This window comes from Mauremys reevesii, unplaced genomic scaffold (assembly GCF_016161935.1).
Source record: "Mauremys reevesii isolate NIE-2019 unplaced genomic scaffold, ASM1616193v1 Contig18, whole genome shotgun sequence".
NCBI lineage: Eukaryota > Metazoa > Chordata > Testudines > Geoemydidae > Mauremys > Mauremys reevesii.
Genome location: NW_024100804.1, coordinates 266193 through 282737, shown reverse-complemented (window position 1 = coordinate 282737; position 16545 = coordinate 266193). Strand labels below are relative to the sequence as shown.

At 60.4% G+C, this 16545-nt stretch overlaps 1 protein-coding gene across 4 annotated transcripts; it reads left to right on the top strand.

The window, feature by feature from the left end:
* Nucleotides 1-452: 452 nt before the first annotated feature.
* LOC120393306 (bromodomain-containing protein 2-like) lies at nucleotides 453-14614 on the top strand. 4 transcript variants are annotated; one of them, XM_039517833.1, is made up of 12 exons: nucleotides 455-1726; nucleotides 5458-5758; nucleotides 6862-6999; nucleotides 7122-7263; nucleotides 7524-7738; nucleotides 8109-8480; nucleotides 8951-9079; nucleotides 9198-9443; nucleotides 10038-10264; nucleotides 12251-12561; nucleotides 13154-13276; nucleotides 13682-14614. In XM_039517833.1, exons 1-12 carry the CDS (start codon nucleotides 1698-1700, stop codon nucleotides 13810-13812), a joined length of 2364 nt encoding a protein of 787 aa, XP_039373767.1. In that variant the 5' UTR covers nucleotides 455-1697; the 3' UTR covers nucleotides 13813-14614. The 4 variants fall into 4 exon arrangements, with proteins under 4 accessions (XP_039373769.1, XP_039373767.1, XP_039373771.1 ...); XM_039517837.1 differs by lacking the exon at nucleotides 455-1726 and adding an exon at nucleotides 6278-6374 and having other exon boundaries at nucleotides 5472-5599; XM_039517836.1 differs by lacking the exon at nucleotides 455-1726 and adding an exon at nucleotides 6278-6374 and having other exon boundaries at nucleotides 5620-5758.
* Nucleotides 14615-16545: the final 1931 nt, after the last annotated feature.

The window sequence follows — 16545 nt, the reverse complement described above, 5'->3', positions numbered from 1 at the left end:
TCTGGCGGGATTTCGGGTACCCCCATGTCTGGGGTACGGCTGGGAGGGGGATGGTGCTGTTGACGTGCTCTGAGGGGGCTGGAGTGGGGTTGGCGCGAGAGCATGGGGGCATAGGGATGAGATTCTGGCGGGATTTCGGGTACCCCCATGTCTGGGGTACGGCTGGGAAGGGGGGGACGGTGCTGTTAGGGTCTGAGCAGAGGCTGGACTGAGCGCCAGGAGCAGGCCCAAGTGCCAGGTTAGTTGGGGGGCACCGGCAGGCTGGCGGGGGCCTTTCCCCGTCTCTCGCGGCGAGGCGCGCTGGGGATGTCAGGGCCCGGGCTGGGGGTAGGGTGCGTTCGGGGGCACGTTTGTGACAGGAGTTTCGGAGCGGTTCGCGGTGTATGTGGGGCGGCGCAGGGGCCGTCTGAAGGGAGCAGCCGCTTTATTGTCCGCCCTCTTCCCCGCTGCAGCTCAAAATGGCGCTTCCCTCCTCTCCCCCTCCCCCGCGGGGAGCAGCACAACAACAGCCAACTGCCAGTTCCAACGGTCGCCCCGCCCCCACGTGACTCGGCAGCCAGTTAGCCAACAACGAATGGCAGCGCTGGCCAATGGCAGCGCGCGCCGCCTAGGCCGGCAGCTCGAGCGCCTGACGAGGGGGCGGGGAAGAGCAGAAATGTGACTGATGGTTATGGAGGCCCATCAGAACGCGGCGTCTGGCAAGCTTCCGCCCAATGAGCCGGCGAAGGGGCGAGCCCGGATGGCGGGGTGATGTCACAACCGTTGCCACCCAATCAGAAGCAAGCCGCTGTCTATATAAGGCCGACCGGGGACAGGCCGAGAGGCGCCATTTCGCTGAAGAGGAGGAAGGAACTGGTTGAAGTCTGGTCCGTGAAGGGGGCGGACTCAATCCGGATCCATCCTCCGCCGGGCAGCCCCCAACCCCCGCCTCCACACCACCGACGGGCTCGCAGGACCTCCCCGGCTTCCGTAGAGACCCCTGCCTGCGGCCTCGAGGGGCCTCGCAGAACGCCCCATCCCCCTGGCAGCCAAGATGGAGCCGGGCCAGTGATCTCCGTACAATCCAGTGGCATCCGCCTCCCTGACGGGGACCATCCTTCCGGGGACCGGCCTCCACGGGCAGAGGGGGCGCCGGGGGACCCAACGAGCCCTATATTGACCGGAGCCCGCCAGGATTTGGAGCCCGCCGGGGGCTCCGAAGAGGGCCCCCCCCACCCTGCATCCCCCTCCCTTCAGCCGCCGCCATTTTCTTCGCTTCCATTCATGTAAACCCGGTGAATGGTGCTGGGGTCCCCGCCCCCCTTGCTGGTGCCGCTCGCCTCGCTGGAGACATCGGCCCCGCGGCTGTGCATGGGCCCGGCACCCGGCCGCTGCTAGCCTGAGCCCCCGCGCCTGGTTCTAGCCGCTGGGGGGAGGGGAGGGGGTGCCAGGCCTGTCCCCCTCCCCAGCGCCTTCCCCCCCCCCCGCCGTGTGACGGGAGCGCTGGGGGGAGCCGCTGCCCGCCTGCCCGCCCTCCTCCGTCGGTGATGCTCAGCAGCGGGCCGCCCTACACCCGGCGGCGCGGGAACAGCATGTGTCACTAGGGCTCCTCTTCCCCGCCCCTGCCCCCGCACCCTGGCAAAGTGGGGGGCTCAGCCGAGGACCCAGGACCTGGAGGAGGAGGAGGAGGGAGACCCTGGAAAGCAGCCGCTGCAGGCATGTTGCAGAATGTGAATCCCCACAACAAGTAGGTGCCTGGCTCTCTGCCTGGGGGCTGGGCTCGGCCCCGGTTTGCATGGGGCGGGGGGCGGGGTATGCCATGGGGGTGCCAGTGCTGGGCGATATGGAGGCAGTGGGTTGGGGTGCCTTGGATGCGCTGCTGTTACATGGGGCCTGCTGCGGGGTGTTATATGCAAAGCCATTTTGCACAGCTGCCATTAGTGGGGGGGCTGGTGTGTCCTCAGTGACCCCTTGTCCTGTGTTAGAGGACTTGGAGTTATTGACACCCTCGCTTTCCGTTCCTGGGGTACATGGGGGGCCTGTGGGTCAGCATTCCTTTCTAAGCGCTCTTGTGCTAGGGTTTGGGGTTGATCCTGTTGTATGGTAGCTGGGGCCTGGCACCCTGTGTTTCTGCAATGCGCAGTTAATTGGGGGTGCTAGCCCCCACTTACCAGTGTGCACCTTGCCTGCTAAGGTCACTGCATGCGGCTCGGCTCTGCGAGCTGAGGGGTGAAATCATCATCTACTACTTGCTTTATGATGTTAATTGGGGGTGCCAGACACTGCCAATGTATTTGTGGAGTGGGTTTTTTGAAACAATGCATTAAATGGGGGTGCGCTGCCTCTGCGGTTCCTGCATTCTGTAGGGGGTTTATGCATTTGATGGCTTGGGTTTATTTACACAGAATCAGTTTCTATCATGCTCTTCCTTTTGGGGGATGCCCATATTTTAGCAACTCTTGGCTGTCCTGGCAGGTGTTTTGGGTGCCTTTTATTTGCCTTTTGTGAGACGATGCTGGGTCTGCACTTGCCACGTGTTGGCGGTATGTGCATGGGAACTCTGAGACCTGCCACTGCTATTTCTCGGCGGCCGAGGGGGCTGTGCTGTCACTGCAGTTGTGCCTTGCAGCAGGGTCATTGGAGTGGGGTCAGGGCTTGGGAGGGGTGAGTTTTCTGTGCAGTCGTGCTTGTGGCAAAGGGAGGAGGGCTGCAGTGAGGGTGAGTCAGGCACATGTCAGCCCTGTGTGCGTGGCCAGTTTGCCCCTGGCCTGCTCCCACCACTCTTCACTAGCCTTGCCCCTCTGGGAGAGAAGGGAGGTTGCTCCTAGTCCCTGGAGGTAGAAAGATTGGATTCATAGGTTCATGTTAAGGCAAGAAGAAGGAACATTAGGAACATTTCTGATTTGTACAACATAGAGGATTCTACTCGGTGATCCCTGCTTCCAGCCCCCTTGTTATCTGGAGTGGCTGAGATGGGACAGGTGTGAGGTCAGCCCTTTGGGATTGCTTACAACCTCAGCCTGTCTCCAGACTCCCCAAGGGGACGGCCTGGGCTGGACCAGACACTGAACCCAACCCAAACAGAAGCAATAAGCTTCTCAGGTGTGGACTAGATCTGCCAAGTGGCTTTTCAACCCTGCTCCAGTGACCCCCTGGTCCATTGCTGAGTAAGGGGCTCCCAGCTCTCCTCAGGCAGAGGGTGTGGAGCAGGATGGTGTGTTGGCGACAGGGCTCTGTGGAGTGGTGCAGCACTGGAACAGATGGACCCCTCTGTGCCACACTGTCCCCTGGATGGGAAAGGGGAAGTGACCCCTGCCCTGTCCCCCTGGGAATTACTCCTGGCTAATCAGAGGCACTGTGATTCCTGTCCCTTTATCCTTGGCTTCTGAGTGTGTCCACACAGCCTGGGGAATCCCCCCACACAGGACCTCCTGCCCATGACAGATGAGCTACGTGCCCCTGACATGTCAGCGCAGGGCATTCTGACAGGGATCCCACTCTGGCATCTGGCCCCCCAGGGAAGGCAGGAATTGTCAGAGCTAGTCCCCTGGCAAAGACCGCTTGCCCTGGAGTTGAGTAGTAGTTGCTTATGGAGGGGTGAAGTGATGATTTTGCTAGGAGTCTCCCAAGTGTTAGGGAAACAACACAACACCTAACCCCTCTCTCCTCTTGATAGCACGAGGCCCCTGGTGCAGCTCCTGACTCCCTGGGGCCAGCCCTCCACCCTTTATCAGCCTGTCCACAGGCCCTGTCTGGAGACACAGCATGGGGGAGGGGGATCTCAGTATCCCAAGATTACGGGTTGGCTTCTGGCTGGCTGCCAGGGATAGGAAACCCGGGTTCCCCACAGGGTGACCCCCCCCCCCCCCAATTCCTTGTTAAGCAGGATGCAAGCTCTGAACTGGGATTGTAACACTGGTTTGGTTCCCCTGGTTTTTGCAGGGCTGTGATTAGAGGCCCCATAGCAACCTGGTGACACAGTCCCAGCCCCTGCCAGTGCCTTGCTGTGTGTGCCTCTAAGGAGAGCGGTGGGGATGTCGAGTTTGGCCCTGGGGATGCTGTTCCCCTGAGTGTATTCATTGACCGGCTCTGGTTACTATGCACAGCACAGCTCTGTACAGAAGCTCCCCGACTTACGCATAAGTTGAAGTTTGCGCAAGTCGGGAATGTATCTCTGACAATTACGCGCCAAAAAGAGCGTACGGAACATTTTCCGTAAGTCGGGTTTGCGTAACCCGGGGAGTGTCTGTATAGCACAGGTGATTTGGTTCACTGGAGATGGGGTTCTCCACAAAAATTACTAAACAACCCCAGGAGGGAGGAGGATCTGAGCCTGCTGGGGCAGCTGCCCCCAGTGGGGAGGTCAAAGCCAAAGGCCCAAGAGCTTCATCTCTGGGGGGTTCTGTAACCTGAGCTCTGTTGTCCAGGGCTGAAGCAGAAGCCTGAGCCCTGGGCGGTGAGGCTTGGGCTTAGCCCCGGCCCCAGGCAGTCTAACGTGGGCCCTGGCGACCCATCGCTGCATTATAGAGCAGTGGTGAAATGTACCAGCCTGGGATACACAGGAGGTCAGACTGGCCTTAAAGCAGATTCCATGCTAGATTGCTGAGCTGCAGGAGACCTCCATGTGGTGTGACTTCTGCTTGTGCTACCTGTCTCATGGGCGTGTAATGCTACCTAAGTGGAGTCCCCATCTCCTGTCCCTTCCACATCCTGCTGGAGAGCCCTGCCCTGTGCCATTGGGACCTTGGGCAGTGACTTCTAGGGAACAGTCCTGTCCAGAAGGCACAGAAATAGGTGAGGCTTTTCATGGAGCTAATCTGCCGCCCTTTGTTTCCAGACATAACCTGGATGTGTGCCAGAACCTTGGCTCTGCAGCCCTGAATCTCTCTGGTGCTTGCGGTGTGGTTTCGTAGCTATGACACACTAGTGTTGTGTGGGGTGTTGGTGTTCCACAGCAAGATCTCTGGGGTCTGGGCCCTTAGGAGAGGCCCTTGGTTCGTGCTCCCATAGAAACAGTTGGGAATGCTGCCCTAGGCTAGCGGCAACTGGCTAGAGTTCATGGCCTCTCCCTGGGCATGCGTGTGGCTGAGAATTCACCCATGTCCCAGAGACAGATTGCCTTAGTACACTTTCCTCTCTGCTTTCGCTTGGTATTGGATGGATGTTTTCGGAGAAGCAGCACAATCTTCCCAGCACTAATTGTGCCCTAGGAGGGGTATAAATAGCACAGGTGCCTCTCAGGTTTGCTTCAGGAATGGTTTTTTGGGGAGACTTTTCAGAAGAGCTCCTTCCTGGACCCAAGAGTAGCTGTCGCCAGCAGGCACAGAGTTCTTTCCCTCCACCCGAGTTGTCCTGCCCCTGTGGTGTCTGCAGGCCCTGTTGCTCTGTGTTGCTGTGTGCTGGTGGCCCAGGGCCAGATGGCATGAGCTGCTTAGTCCTAGAGTTACCCTTTTAATGGTGTCTTTGCTCCCATTTCAGGATTTTGGGGGAGGGCAGTACTGGGCTCATGGGCCTGGCGACGGAGTCGACCCCAGGCAAGCGGATCCGCAAGCCGTCACTGCTCTACGAGGGTTTCGAGAGCCCCACCATGGCGTCGGTGCCAGCCCTGCACCTGCCTCAGGTGAACCCTCCACCACCGGAGGTGTCCAACCCCAAAAAGCCAGGCAGGGTCACCAACCAACTGCAGTATCTCCACAAGGTGGTGATGAAGGCCCTGTGGAAACATCAGTTCGCCTGGCCCTTCCGCCAGCCTGTCGATGCTGTCAAGCTGGGCCTGCCGGTAATGAGCCCTGTGGGCTGGGCATGGGAGTGACTGAGGCCCAGAGGGTGGGAGGGGTGTGTGTGTGTGTCTGTCTGTCCCCTGGTTGATCCTTACTGGCTTGGAGAGTGTGTGCCTTTCCAGGGGTGTTTGGAGGATGCGTCAGTCAAATATTGCTTCACCAAGTGGCCTAACCTAAAGTATCCCCCCAACCCCCCAGCCTGACAGTCCCAGGGACAGCACTATCCCATCCTGGGGTCTGTGCCACAAAGATGCAGCTGCAGGTGCCTGGGCTGTGCCATCCCCAACTCCTCCTTCCCGACCTGTGGTGGTCTCTCAGCTGGTTCCATGCTGTCCCAGAGCTGAGGGTCTCCAGGTCCCTGTAGATCCGGCCTGCTTGGCTTGTCCTGGGAGCTTCCCCAAACCAGCTGCCCCACCCTGCTGCTCCCTACAAAGGTGGGGATGAGGTGAGGCAGCCCCTTTACAGGTAACCCGGACACTTCCCCACCTAATCTCTTGTGCCCTGAATGCGTTTTGCAGATTCCCATCCATGAATTTGTAGAAGACATCACGTGACCCCAATATTAAACGCCAGCCCCCCGTGCACCTGTGGCGCTCAAGGATTTAAAGCCCGGAGGTAAATTCCACGTAGGTTTGCTCTTTCCTTAGCTTTAGTCTCCCAGCCCTGTCGCACCCCACCTGGGACTGGAGTCGTCCAGGTTGTTGGGTCACTGGGACCGCAGCCATTCATGGTCACCAGCTGTCCCAGTAGCTTAGGCTTCTCCGCTCCAGGGTGCGCAGGGGTCCCCGTCCCTGAGTTGTATGCGAGGCTGAATCCAGCGTTGACTGGAACACTGCAGGCACCCTAGTAAGTGTCCCTGAGCGGATACAACCCCTGTCCTTTGCCAGGTGACTTGAGTGTAGAAACCGGAATGAGATGTGTGTGCATGAGTGACATTACACAGCTCCTGCGTCCGTGAGCTCCTCTTGGGTATTTCTGGACTGAGATGCCACCCCCCTCCCTTGATCGTGTGCCTCTGGGGCGCGGGTGTGACTGGGATCCTTGTTGTAGGGCTCCCGCCTTGTGTCTGACCTCCTGGCCCCTTGTGCTCTTCTGCCGGCAGGATTATCACAAGATCATCAAGCAGCCCATGGACATGGGGACCATCAAGAGGCGTCTGGAGAACAACTATTACTGGGGGGCGGCGGAGTGCATGCAGGACTTCAACACCATGTTCACCAACTGTTACATCTACAACAAGGTGAGAGCCAGCCGGCCAGCCCTCCCTGCAGTGCTCTCCTCTTTGGGCTTTCCCTGGAGCCGGTGTGAGCCCCAGCCCCTTCCCTGCCCCCTCTAATCCCTCACCTCTGCCTTGGCCTACAGCCCACCGATGACATTGTGCTGATGGCCCAGACCCTGGAGAAGATTTTCCTGCAGAAAGTGGCTCAGATGCCTGCAGAGGAGCAGGAGATTGTCATCACCGTGGCCAAGAACAGCCACAAGAAGGGGGCTTCCCGGGCTGCAGGTACGTGCACTCTGTGACGGGGAGACTAGCCGGAGTTTGCTCTGGAGGGGTGGGGGCAAGCAGATCCCAGACATGGAGGAATGAGTGTCCCCCTGGAAGGGTGGTCTGGAAATTGGGGGGGGTGTAGTGGTTAGAGATGGGTGGGCTGGGAGCCAGGACTCCTGGGTTCCATGGTCAGCTGTGACACTGGGCCAGTCCTTGTGTGGTGGTGACTATATTCCCAGGTGCTGGTGCTAACTGGTGCTTGCGTATTCCCCCAGCTCTCCTGGCAGGAGCAGTCACTGCAGCTCACCAAGTGCCCGCAGTCTCCTCGGTCTCGCACGCCTCGCTCTACACCCCAAGCGCTGAGATCCCCACCACTGTGCTCAGCATCCCCCACCCCTCGGTGATCTCGGCACCGCTTCTCAAATCACTGCACTCCGCCGCCTGCCAGCCAGTGCTGGCTGTGCCCGCGCCCACGCAGCCCGTGGCCAAGGTAGGCACCCACCTGTCTGGCGTGGGGCTGGGGGTGGTCGAGTGAACAGCTGGTGAGACTGGCAGGGGGGTTGGTGGGGCAGGGGGGTTTGGCCGGGTTGAGCCATCTGCAGTCTGTCCTGCTGTGGAGGGGGTGGTGTTTGCAGACCTGGAGGGAGGGGCTGCGGTTGGCCACATGGGGGTCAGAAAATACTTGGCTGTGGGGGTGCTGTTCGCATTTGGGCCGCAGGACGGTGGGGTTTCTGCAGTTGTCCCACGTGGGACAGGTGCTGGGTGGTTTGGGGTTTCAGTTCTGTATGGGCATGAACGTGGGGGGGGGAGGGGGGGTGGTGCTCAGCGCACTGCTCATGTTCTCTGTCCCTGCCCCACAGAAGAAGGGTGTGAAGCGAAAAGCGGACACCACCACCCCCACCACCACAGCCATCATCGCCACCAGCGGGGAGTCGTCCCCGTCGGCCACCCTTCTGGAGCCCAAAGCGGCCAAGATCCCCACCCGGCGGGAGAGCGGGCGCCCCATCAAGCCCCCCAAGAAGGACCTGCCCGACTCGCAGCAGCACCAGACCTCCAAGAAGGGCAAGCTGTCCGAGCAGCTCAAGTATTGCAACGGCATCCTCAAGGACCTGGTGTCCAAGAAGCACGCGGCCTACGCCTGGCCCTTCTACAAGCCCGTCGACGCCTCGGCCCTGGGGCTGCACGACTACCACGAGATCATCAAGTGCCCCATGGACCTCAGCACCGTCAAGGTGCGGCTGGGGGCTCTGCAGGGAGGGAGGGGAAGGGAAGGGGGCTGGGGAACCTCCGGGTGTGTCTGGGGACTGGGGGAGAGCTTAGTACCAAGGCATCCCTGAAGTGCAGCCCGTGACCTGGCCCTGGGAAGGGGGCATCCCAGAAACCTCCGTGCTGTCCAGGTCTGAGCTGAGGCCTTCCTGGTGCGGGTCTACAGGAGACAGGTCCCCCACTGGGGAGCCTGCCAGATCGCCCTGTGGAAGGTGTCCTGTGGCAGCCTGAGACCCTGCCCCTCCTTGCGGGCGGTGGGGGCTGTCCTGCCCCCAGCGGTGCCAGGAAGGCTGTGGCCAGTGGTAACTGCCTGATGGGCTGTTCTGAGCCCCCTTGCTGCAGCCCAGTCTGGGGAGAACCTTGGGGGTGGGGGGTCTGTGCCCCTTCCCTGGTGCAGCCACCCCCGCTCACCCTGTGTTCTCTGCCTGTGGTGCAGCGGAAGATGGAGAACCGGGATTACCACGACGCGCAGGAATTTGCTGCCGACGTCCGGTTAATGTTCTCCAACTGCTACAAGTACAACCCGCCCGACCACGACGTCGTGGCCATGGCTCGCAAGCTGCAGGTGAGTGGGGCAGCGGGGCCAGGTGGCACTCCCCTCCCCCCGCCCCCACCCCAGGACTCAGCACGCCTTTGTCTCCCCACTGCACCCGCTAACCCTGGCCTCCCTCGCCCTCCCGCAGGACGTGTTCGAGTTCAGCTATGCCAAGATGCCGGACGAGCCCCTGGACACCAACCCGCCGTCGGCCGGGCTGTCTGGAGCCCTCTCCAAATCCTCCTCCGAGGAGTCGTCCAGCGACGACGAGGATGAGGACGACGATGAGGATGAGGACGACGAGGAGAGCAGCAGCGAGAGTTCGTCGGAGAGCGAGGAGAGCTCCGACTCGGAGGAGGAGCGCGCCAACCGGCTGGCGGAGCTGCAGGAGCAGGTGAGGCCGTCGACCCTGACTATACGGGTGTGGAGGCTGCGCCTTCTCTTTTGGGGGGGCGGGGGGGGCGGCAGTGCTTGGCTGGGTCCCTCCACTCAGCACTTAGCTCCTCCGTGGGGTGCTGTCTCCCTGCCTCCCTCTGCCCCTAGTGGTGTCTTCCTCCCTGTCTCTCTCGTTTCCATCTCCCTCCTGGCCACAGGCAGGGCGCTATCTTCCCTGGGTTCCCTGGCTGTGTCCTGGCCCCCTTGCACGGGAGCCCTGTCTCTGGGCTAGTGCTGAGCTCCCTTCTTCTGCTCCTTGTCATCCCTCTCCAGCTGCAGCTGGTGAGAATTCATGCATCTCTGGGTCCCCTCTCACTGGTGTCTGTCTTTTCCCCCCCCCCCCCAGCTGCAGGCAGTGCATGAGCTGCTGGCTGCCCTGTGCAGGGTTCGGCTTCGCAGCCCCCTCGTGTCTCTGGGTCCCCTCTCACTGGTGTGTCTCTCTCCCCTCAGCTGCGGCAGTGCATGAGCAGCTGGCTGCCCTGTGCAGGGTTCGGCTTCGCAGGCCCCTCGTGTCTCTGGGTCCCCTCTCACTGGTGTCTGTCTCTCCCCCCAGCTGCGGGCAGTGCATGAGCAGCTGGCCGCCCTGTCGCAGGGCCCGGTCTCCAAGCCCAAAAAGAAGCGGGAGAGGAAGGAGAAGAAAAGGAAGAAGAAATCGGAGAAGCACAAGGGCCGGGGAGGCGATGAGGAGGCGCGGGCACGCCAGGCCCAGCTGAAGAAGGCCAAAAAGGCAGGGGGCAGCAGTGGAGGGACCAGCGGGAGCAGCAGCAGCAGCATCACCAAGTGAGCAGGGTGGGGATATGTGGAGGTGGCAGGGCAGCCTGTGCCCCAACCAGCTGGGGAGTGGCGAGGGCAGCTGCGTGATGACTCTTTCCCCGGCGGATCGACCATGGCGATGACCTTGTGTGAACAAGCCAAAGCCTGTCTGACGGCTGCCTGCCGCCATCTCCCTTGGCTGGGTGGGGGTACAGGGCTTAGCTGCTCCTGGCACAGCGTGGGTCTGACATCCAGTGGGCAGCTCCTGGGGTCCCCGCACTGTGGCTACAGGGGCTTCCAGGGTCCCCAGGAGCACCTCAGTGTGTGAGCACCTCTCCCCTTCCACGTGAATCCCCGTCTCAGCAGCTTCAGCTTCCTGACGGGTGTGTCTGACGGGGTGTGAGCAAAGGGTGTTGCTCACCTCTCCGCTTCCACCTGCCCCCCAGCCCCACATGAGTTCCACAGCAGAGGCCTTGGGTGGTGGGCTGGCTCCTGTGATACCCACAGGAGGTGGATTTGTGGCCATCACGGTGGATTGATTTCAATCAAGAAGCAGAAAATCTGGGTTGAAATCCTGTTTTGCCATTGTATTTAGTTCTTTTCCTACAAAGGGTCATTCTTGTTAGTTGAGAACCATTAAAACATGTTGATTTGCAAAAAAGCTAAGAGGGTGTTGGGAATCATTAAGAACGAGATAATCAGACAAATATATTGCTGCTATATAAATCCATGGTACGTCCACACCTTGAATACTGCGTGCAGATGTGGTCACCCCCCCATCTCAAACAAGATCTGTTGGGATTGGAAAAGGTTCAGAAATGATGAGGGGTATGGAACGGCTGCCGTATGAGGAGAGATTAATAAGACTGGGACTTTTCAGCTTGGAAAAGAGACGGCTAAGGGGGGATGTGCTAGAGGTCTATAAAATCATGACTGGTGTGAAGAAAATAAATAAGGAAGTGTTATTTACTCCTTCTCCTAACACAAGAACTAGGGGTCACCAAATGAAATGAATAGGCAGCTGATTTAAAACAAATAAAAGGAAGTATTTTTTTTACACAACACACAGTCAACCTGTGGAACTCCTTGCCAGAGGCTGTTGTGAAGGCCAAGACTATAAATGGGTTCAAAAAAGAACTAGATAAGTTCCTGGAGGATAGGTCTATCCATGGCTATTAGCCAGGCTGGGCAGGGATGGTGTCTGTAGCCTCTTTGCCGGGAGCTGGGGATGGGTCACTTGATGATTCCCTGTTCTGTTCATTCCCTCTGGAGCACCTGGTACTGGCCGCTGTCGGCAGACAGGATACTGGGCTAGATGAACGTCTGGTCTGACCCAGTGTGGCCGTTCCTATGTTATGTAACTGAATATAAGCTTTATGCTAAACTTGGTGATATTTTTTGCAGTTCACGAAGAAACAGTAGAGCTCTACATTTTTATTTAAGCCATTATATTGTGTTTTATTGTGCAAAGAAATTGGGAATGATGCATTTATTTACTAGATTGGTTGTGATCTATTTTGATGGAAATTGGAATGCAATTTAAAAAGGCACACGTTTTTGGACTGATTTTTAATTCAGTAAAATGACCTCAAATGTCTTGGAAATGTAAAAGAAAAGAAGCTTATCAAAAACTTTGTGTTTACAACTGATTTGGTGAACAAGTTAGTGAACTGAGGTGATTGTTTCTGGTCACTGTGTCCTTCAAGCCTTCGGAACCAGTAGATCTGATTCTCTCACACCTACGTTCTCCTCAGAGATTGGAAAAGGATAAACAAGCTTTGTCCTGCTTTTTCAGTTCCCGCTTAGGTTCTTTTTGATTTCCACTCTGGCCATGTGGGTGGCAGGGCTGGCTCTGTGGCGCACCGTGGCCGGGGTGTGTGTGTGAGGAGATGTGGCGCACGGTGGCCCGGATGGGGTCTCTGGCCATGTGGGTGGCAGGGCTGGCTCTGTGGCACACAGTGGCCCAGAAGAGGGATATCTGGCCATGAATGACATCCTCCCCCTCCCCCCCAGAAATTCCAGTAAGGTGTCGAAGGCGGCGCTGCCGGCACCCCCCGTGCTCTACGACTCGGAAGAGGAGGAGGAGAGCAAGCCCATGACCTACGACGAGAAGCGCCAGCTCAGCCTGGACATCAACAAGCTGCCGGGGGAGAAGCTGGGGCGGGTGGTGCACATCATCCAGTCGCGGGAGCCCTCGCTGCGCGACTCCAACCCCGAGGAGATCGAGATCGACTTCGAGACCCTCAAGCCCTCCACCCTGCGGGAGCTGGAGCGCTACGTGCTGTCCTGCCTGCGCAAGAAGCCGCGCAAGCCCTACAGCGAGAGTGAGTGGGGGGGTGGTCCCGGGCTGGGCTCTGGCCTAGGATGTGGGAGCCCCGCGTTCAGTTCCCGTCCCATGCCAAAGACCCCAATCCAGTCCCTGAGCCTCGTGGTGCTGACGTGAGAGAGGCCCTGCCCTGCTGCTGGGGGGTATAGACGTGGTCGAGAAAGCGCCCCAAGATCTACTGCAGAGAAGCACTAGATACGAGCTGGGGGGCTGGGAGCCTTGCAGCAAGGGTGGAGGGAGATGAAGTTGTTAGGGTGGGGAAATCAGGGAGCTTAGGGGGTTGGGTGCCTCCCAGTGAGAGCGTGGGGGGATGTTCTGGGAGCCTTGCAGTGAGTTAGCCAGGGGGGAAGGGAAGATCTCAGCAGTGACCCCCCGTCCTGCCTGTACACAACCCCGTATGCCTTACGAGGGATGGGGGGGGGCCTTGGGGAGCAGTGCGCTCTGCCCCTGCGCACACTATACAGAGATGGGGTGGGGCTGAGTGCAGGGGTGGGCTTGTCTGCTCCCCAGGCGGGGTGGGCATAGGGGGGCTCAGGGAGGCCAGCCAGCCGCGGGGAGCTCTCTGAGCATGTCTGTCCTGCCCGCTGCAGCCATGAAGAAGCCAGTGGGGAAGACGAAGGAGGAGCTGGCGCTGGAGAAGAAACGGGAGCTGGAGAAGCGGCTGCAGGACGTGAGCGGCCAGCTCAACTCCACCAAGAAGCCCCCCAAGAAGGGTGAGTGCTGGGCAGGGGGCGGGAGGTCCCTGCCTTCCCTCTGTGGGGCGTCAGCGTTGGGGTCTGCGAAGCAGGGATTCGGAGCTGGGTGAGGGGGAATGATTCCAGCTCTGCCGGTGCCCTCACTCCCGACCTGCAGCCCCTGCTAGCCCAGCTCTGCCCCCCAGCTCTGCCGGGGCCCCTCACTCCCGACCTGCAGCCCCTGCTAGCCCAGCCCTGCCCCCCCCAGCTCTGCCAGTGCCCCTCACTCCTGACCTGCAGCCCCTGCTAGCCCAGCCCTGCCCCCCCCCAGCTCTGCCGGGGCCCCTCACTCCTGACCTGCAGCCCTTGCCAGCCCAGCCTGGCTCCCAGCGCAGGATAAAGTGCGTGTTCTGTTTGCTGACCGGCTCCCTTGTTCCCCTGCAGCCAACGAGAAGCCGGAGTCTGCCCAGCAGGTGCCTGTGTCGCGGCTCAGCGCCAGCAGCTCCAGCTCCGACTCCAGCAGCAGCAGCTCCAGCTCCTCGTCCTCGGACACCAGCGACTCGGATTCCGGCTAGAGCGGTGGCGGCGATGGCAGTGGGCGGGCGGCATCGCGGCCGGGTGGAAGCGTGGGCAGGTTCAGAAGAGGCTCTGCGGGACCGGACCCCATGTGAACCGGACTGAGCAGCTCCACCCGGCGGGCAGCACCCCCAAGGCGGGGGAGGGTGCCAGTGACTGCCCCCTCACGGACATGGGCACTGCCCCAGTGTTTACAGTTAGGAGGCCCCTGGGGGTTGTCGGCGCAGAGGCACCTGCCGGGCACAGCCTGTGCAGGCCCCGGCACGACCCCAGCCAGGTTTTACCGTTTGGTTTGGTTTGGTTCTGACGCATGGGAGCTTTTCCCAGCGCAGAGTTTGGGTTTTAAAGGGTTTGGAAGTCTCCACGCTTGGATTTGCTCTTGGGGCTGGAGGTTTGGGGGGGGCTGGCCGGACAGATGGAAGCCGCAAGCCCCTCACGTGCTCTGGGCTGCATCGCTGGCCCCCCATCTCACGTCCCACCGGCGGCCTCGTCCCCTTCTCCGGGGAGGGTTTATTTATTTGAGCAGCGGTTGGGCCGCGAGGCCCTGCAGAGACGGGTGTCGCCCGCCCGGCTCCAGGACTGCAGTGTACAGAGCCCGCGGGGGCCCGGCCCGGGCAGCATGCTCCTTACTGGGGGGGCAGGGAGGGGAGGGGGGCTGTTTTTTATGTTGACTGTACAATTGTTTTCTACTCCTTCCTTTTCCCTCCCCGTCCCCTGCCCGCCCCGTCAGACCCCGAGGGCGGGCTCAGCTGTTCTGACCTTTCCAGCCTGGAACATGTAAATAAAGAAAATATTATTGGAGCTCCTGTTCTCTCTGCAGGTCTCTGCCCGGGCCTCGTTCCTCGGTGCCCGCTGGGCCTGGGAACATGGTCACCCGGCCCGTGGCAGACGTGGGATGGAGTCCTAGACACCCCCACTTGCTGAGATGGAACCCCGGAGTCCTGAATCACTGACCCCGTCCCCCTCCAACTCCTGTAGAGGGAGCTGGGACTAGCCCTGGGCTCTGCGGCACGCCCCCTGGAGACCCCCCTGGAAACAGCCCCCCAGCCACACACCCAGCCCCCCAAGACCCCACTGGAAACAGCCCTCCCAGCTCTAGCGCTCTGCCATGGCTGAGCTGTGAGCCCTCGGGCTGGAATGGGGTGAGGGGGGAGCTGGCAACGGAGCCAGCCAGAAATGCTGGGGGCTGGGGACCCCCCTGCAGTGTTGGGGTCTCCCAGCACATCCCATCTCTTCCCAGCTGCCTGGCCCCTGGCATGGGGCATGCAAGGGGGTTCTCTGGCCAGGGATGGAGGTGGGTGCCCTAGCCCCCACTTTGGCTTCAGAGCCGGTGCTGCCACATCCCCCTCCTGAGGCTTACAGCCTGGGGCAGTGGTGCCAGGGGGGAGCCCCAGACCTGCCCCTCCCAGCACCCACCACAGGGCAGGTTCCCGCCCCCCGTGACATGAGGGCAGTGAACCCCAGGAACAGCTTTCGAAGGGGTGGGTGGAGGCTCCAGCCTGCCAGGGTTAGATCAGGTTTTTTTTTATTGCAACCAAACTGCAGCCCAGGATTTTGTACAGCCATTCCCAGGGCACTGGCTGTCTGCTGGGTTTTGTGCAAACGGAGACAGCCACAAGGGGGCAGCAGGGGGTGGCTGGGAGCCAGGGCTGTGTGCAGTGGGGTAAATTCCCCCCTCTCTGGGGCTCCGTTCCCAGCTGTAATGGGGGGGGGGGGGATCCCACCTTTGTCCTGTTGTCCGGCTCCTGTGGGCAAAGCCCCTGGGTCTGGGCAGCGCCCGGCACAACACAGCCCTGCTCTCAGCCGGGGTCTGTACAGCCCAGGGTGGGGGGCACTGGTACATGGGGCTTTTTCCGCCCCACCCCCACAGTGAGCGCTGGCTCCACTCCAGCCCTGGGACGGGCACTGGCTGGCCCAGGGGCTGGGGATTGGGGCAGGTTGATTCCATTTCATTCCTAACCGTTAGAACACGCTGGTTTGCTGCTCGCTGGAGCCTTTATGCCGCCATGTGCCTGGGACTGGGGGCTTCTACCCGGCAGCGTCCAGTGCTCTACCTGCGCCGTCGCTCGCCTGGTGCGACGACCGAACCAGTGACCCCCTCGGCCATTGCTGAGTAACGGGCTCCTGGCTCTCTCCAGGCAGAGCGTGTGGAGCAGGATGGTGTGTTGGCGACACGGCTCTGTGGGGTGGTGCAGCACTGGAACAGATGGACCCCTCTGTGTGTGCCACACTGTCCCCTGGATGGGAAAGGGGGAGTGACCCCCGGTCCCTTTATCCTTGGCATCTGTGTGTCCACACAGCCTGGGAATCCCCCACACAGGGCCTCCTGCCTATGATGGATGAGTGTCAGGGACATGACCTGACGTGTCAACTCAGGGCATTCTGATGGAGGACCCCCCCCCCCCCCGCATCTGGCCCCCCAGGGAATGGTCAGAGCTAGTCCCCTGGCAAAGACCGCTTGCCCTGGAGTTGAATAGTAGTTGCTTACGGAGGGGTGAAGTGATTTTGCTAGGGGTCTCCCAAGCATTATGGAAACACCTCTCTCCGTAGGCCCCTGGTGCTGCTGTGCATCTGCAGGTGTCACCCTGTGACGAAGTGGGGGATTTTCTTGTTTCCAGTGATTTGCATGCAGAGGGGGTGGGACTCAGTTTCCCCCGGTGTTACTGGTTTAAAGAGGTGAGGGGAGAGGGAGTTTATTGGTACAGAGGACCAGAGAGGGAACTTGGGATCCC

Coding starts and splice junctions, on each gene's coding strand:
- LOC120393306 (XM_039517833.1), top strand. CDS start 1,698: ATGTTGCAGAATGTGAATCCCCACAACAA. Junction 7,264..7,523: donor GGGGGCTTCCCGGGCTGCAG/GTACGTGCACTC, acceptor GTATTCCCCCAG/CTCTCCTGGCAGGAGCAGTC. Junction 9,080..9,197: donor CCATGGCTCGCAAGCTGCAG/GTGAGTGGGGCA, acceptor GCCCTCCCGCAG/GACGTGTTCGAGTTCAGCTA.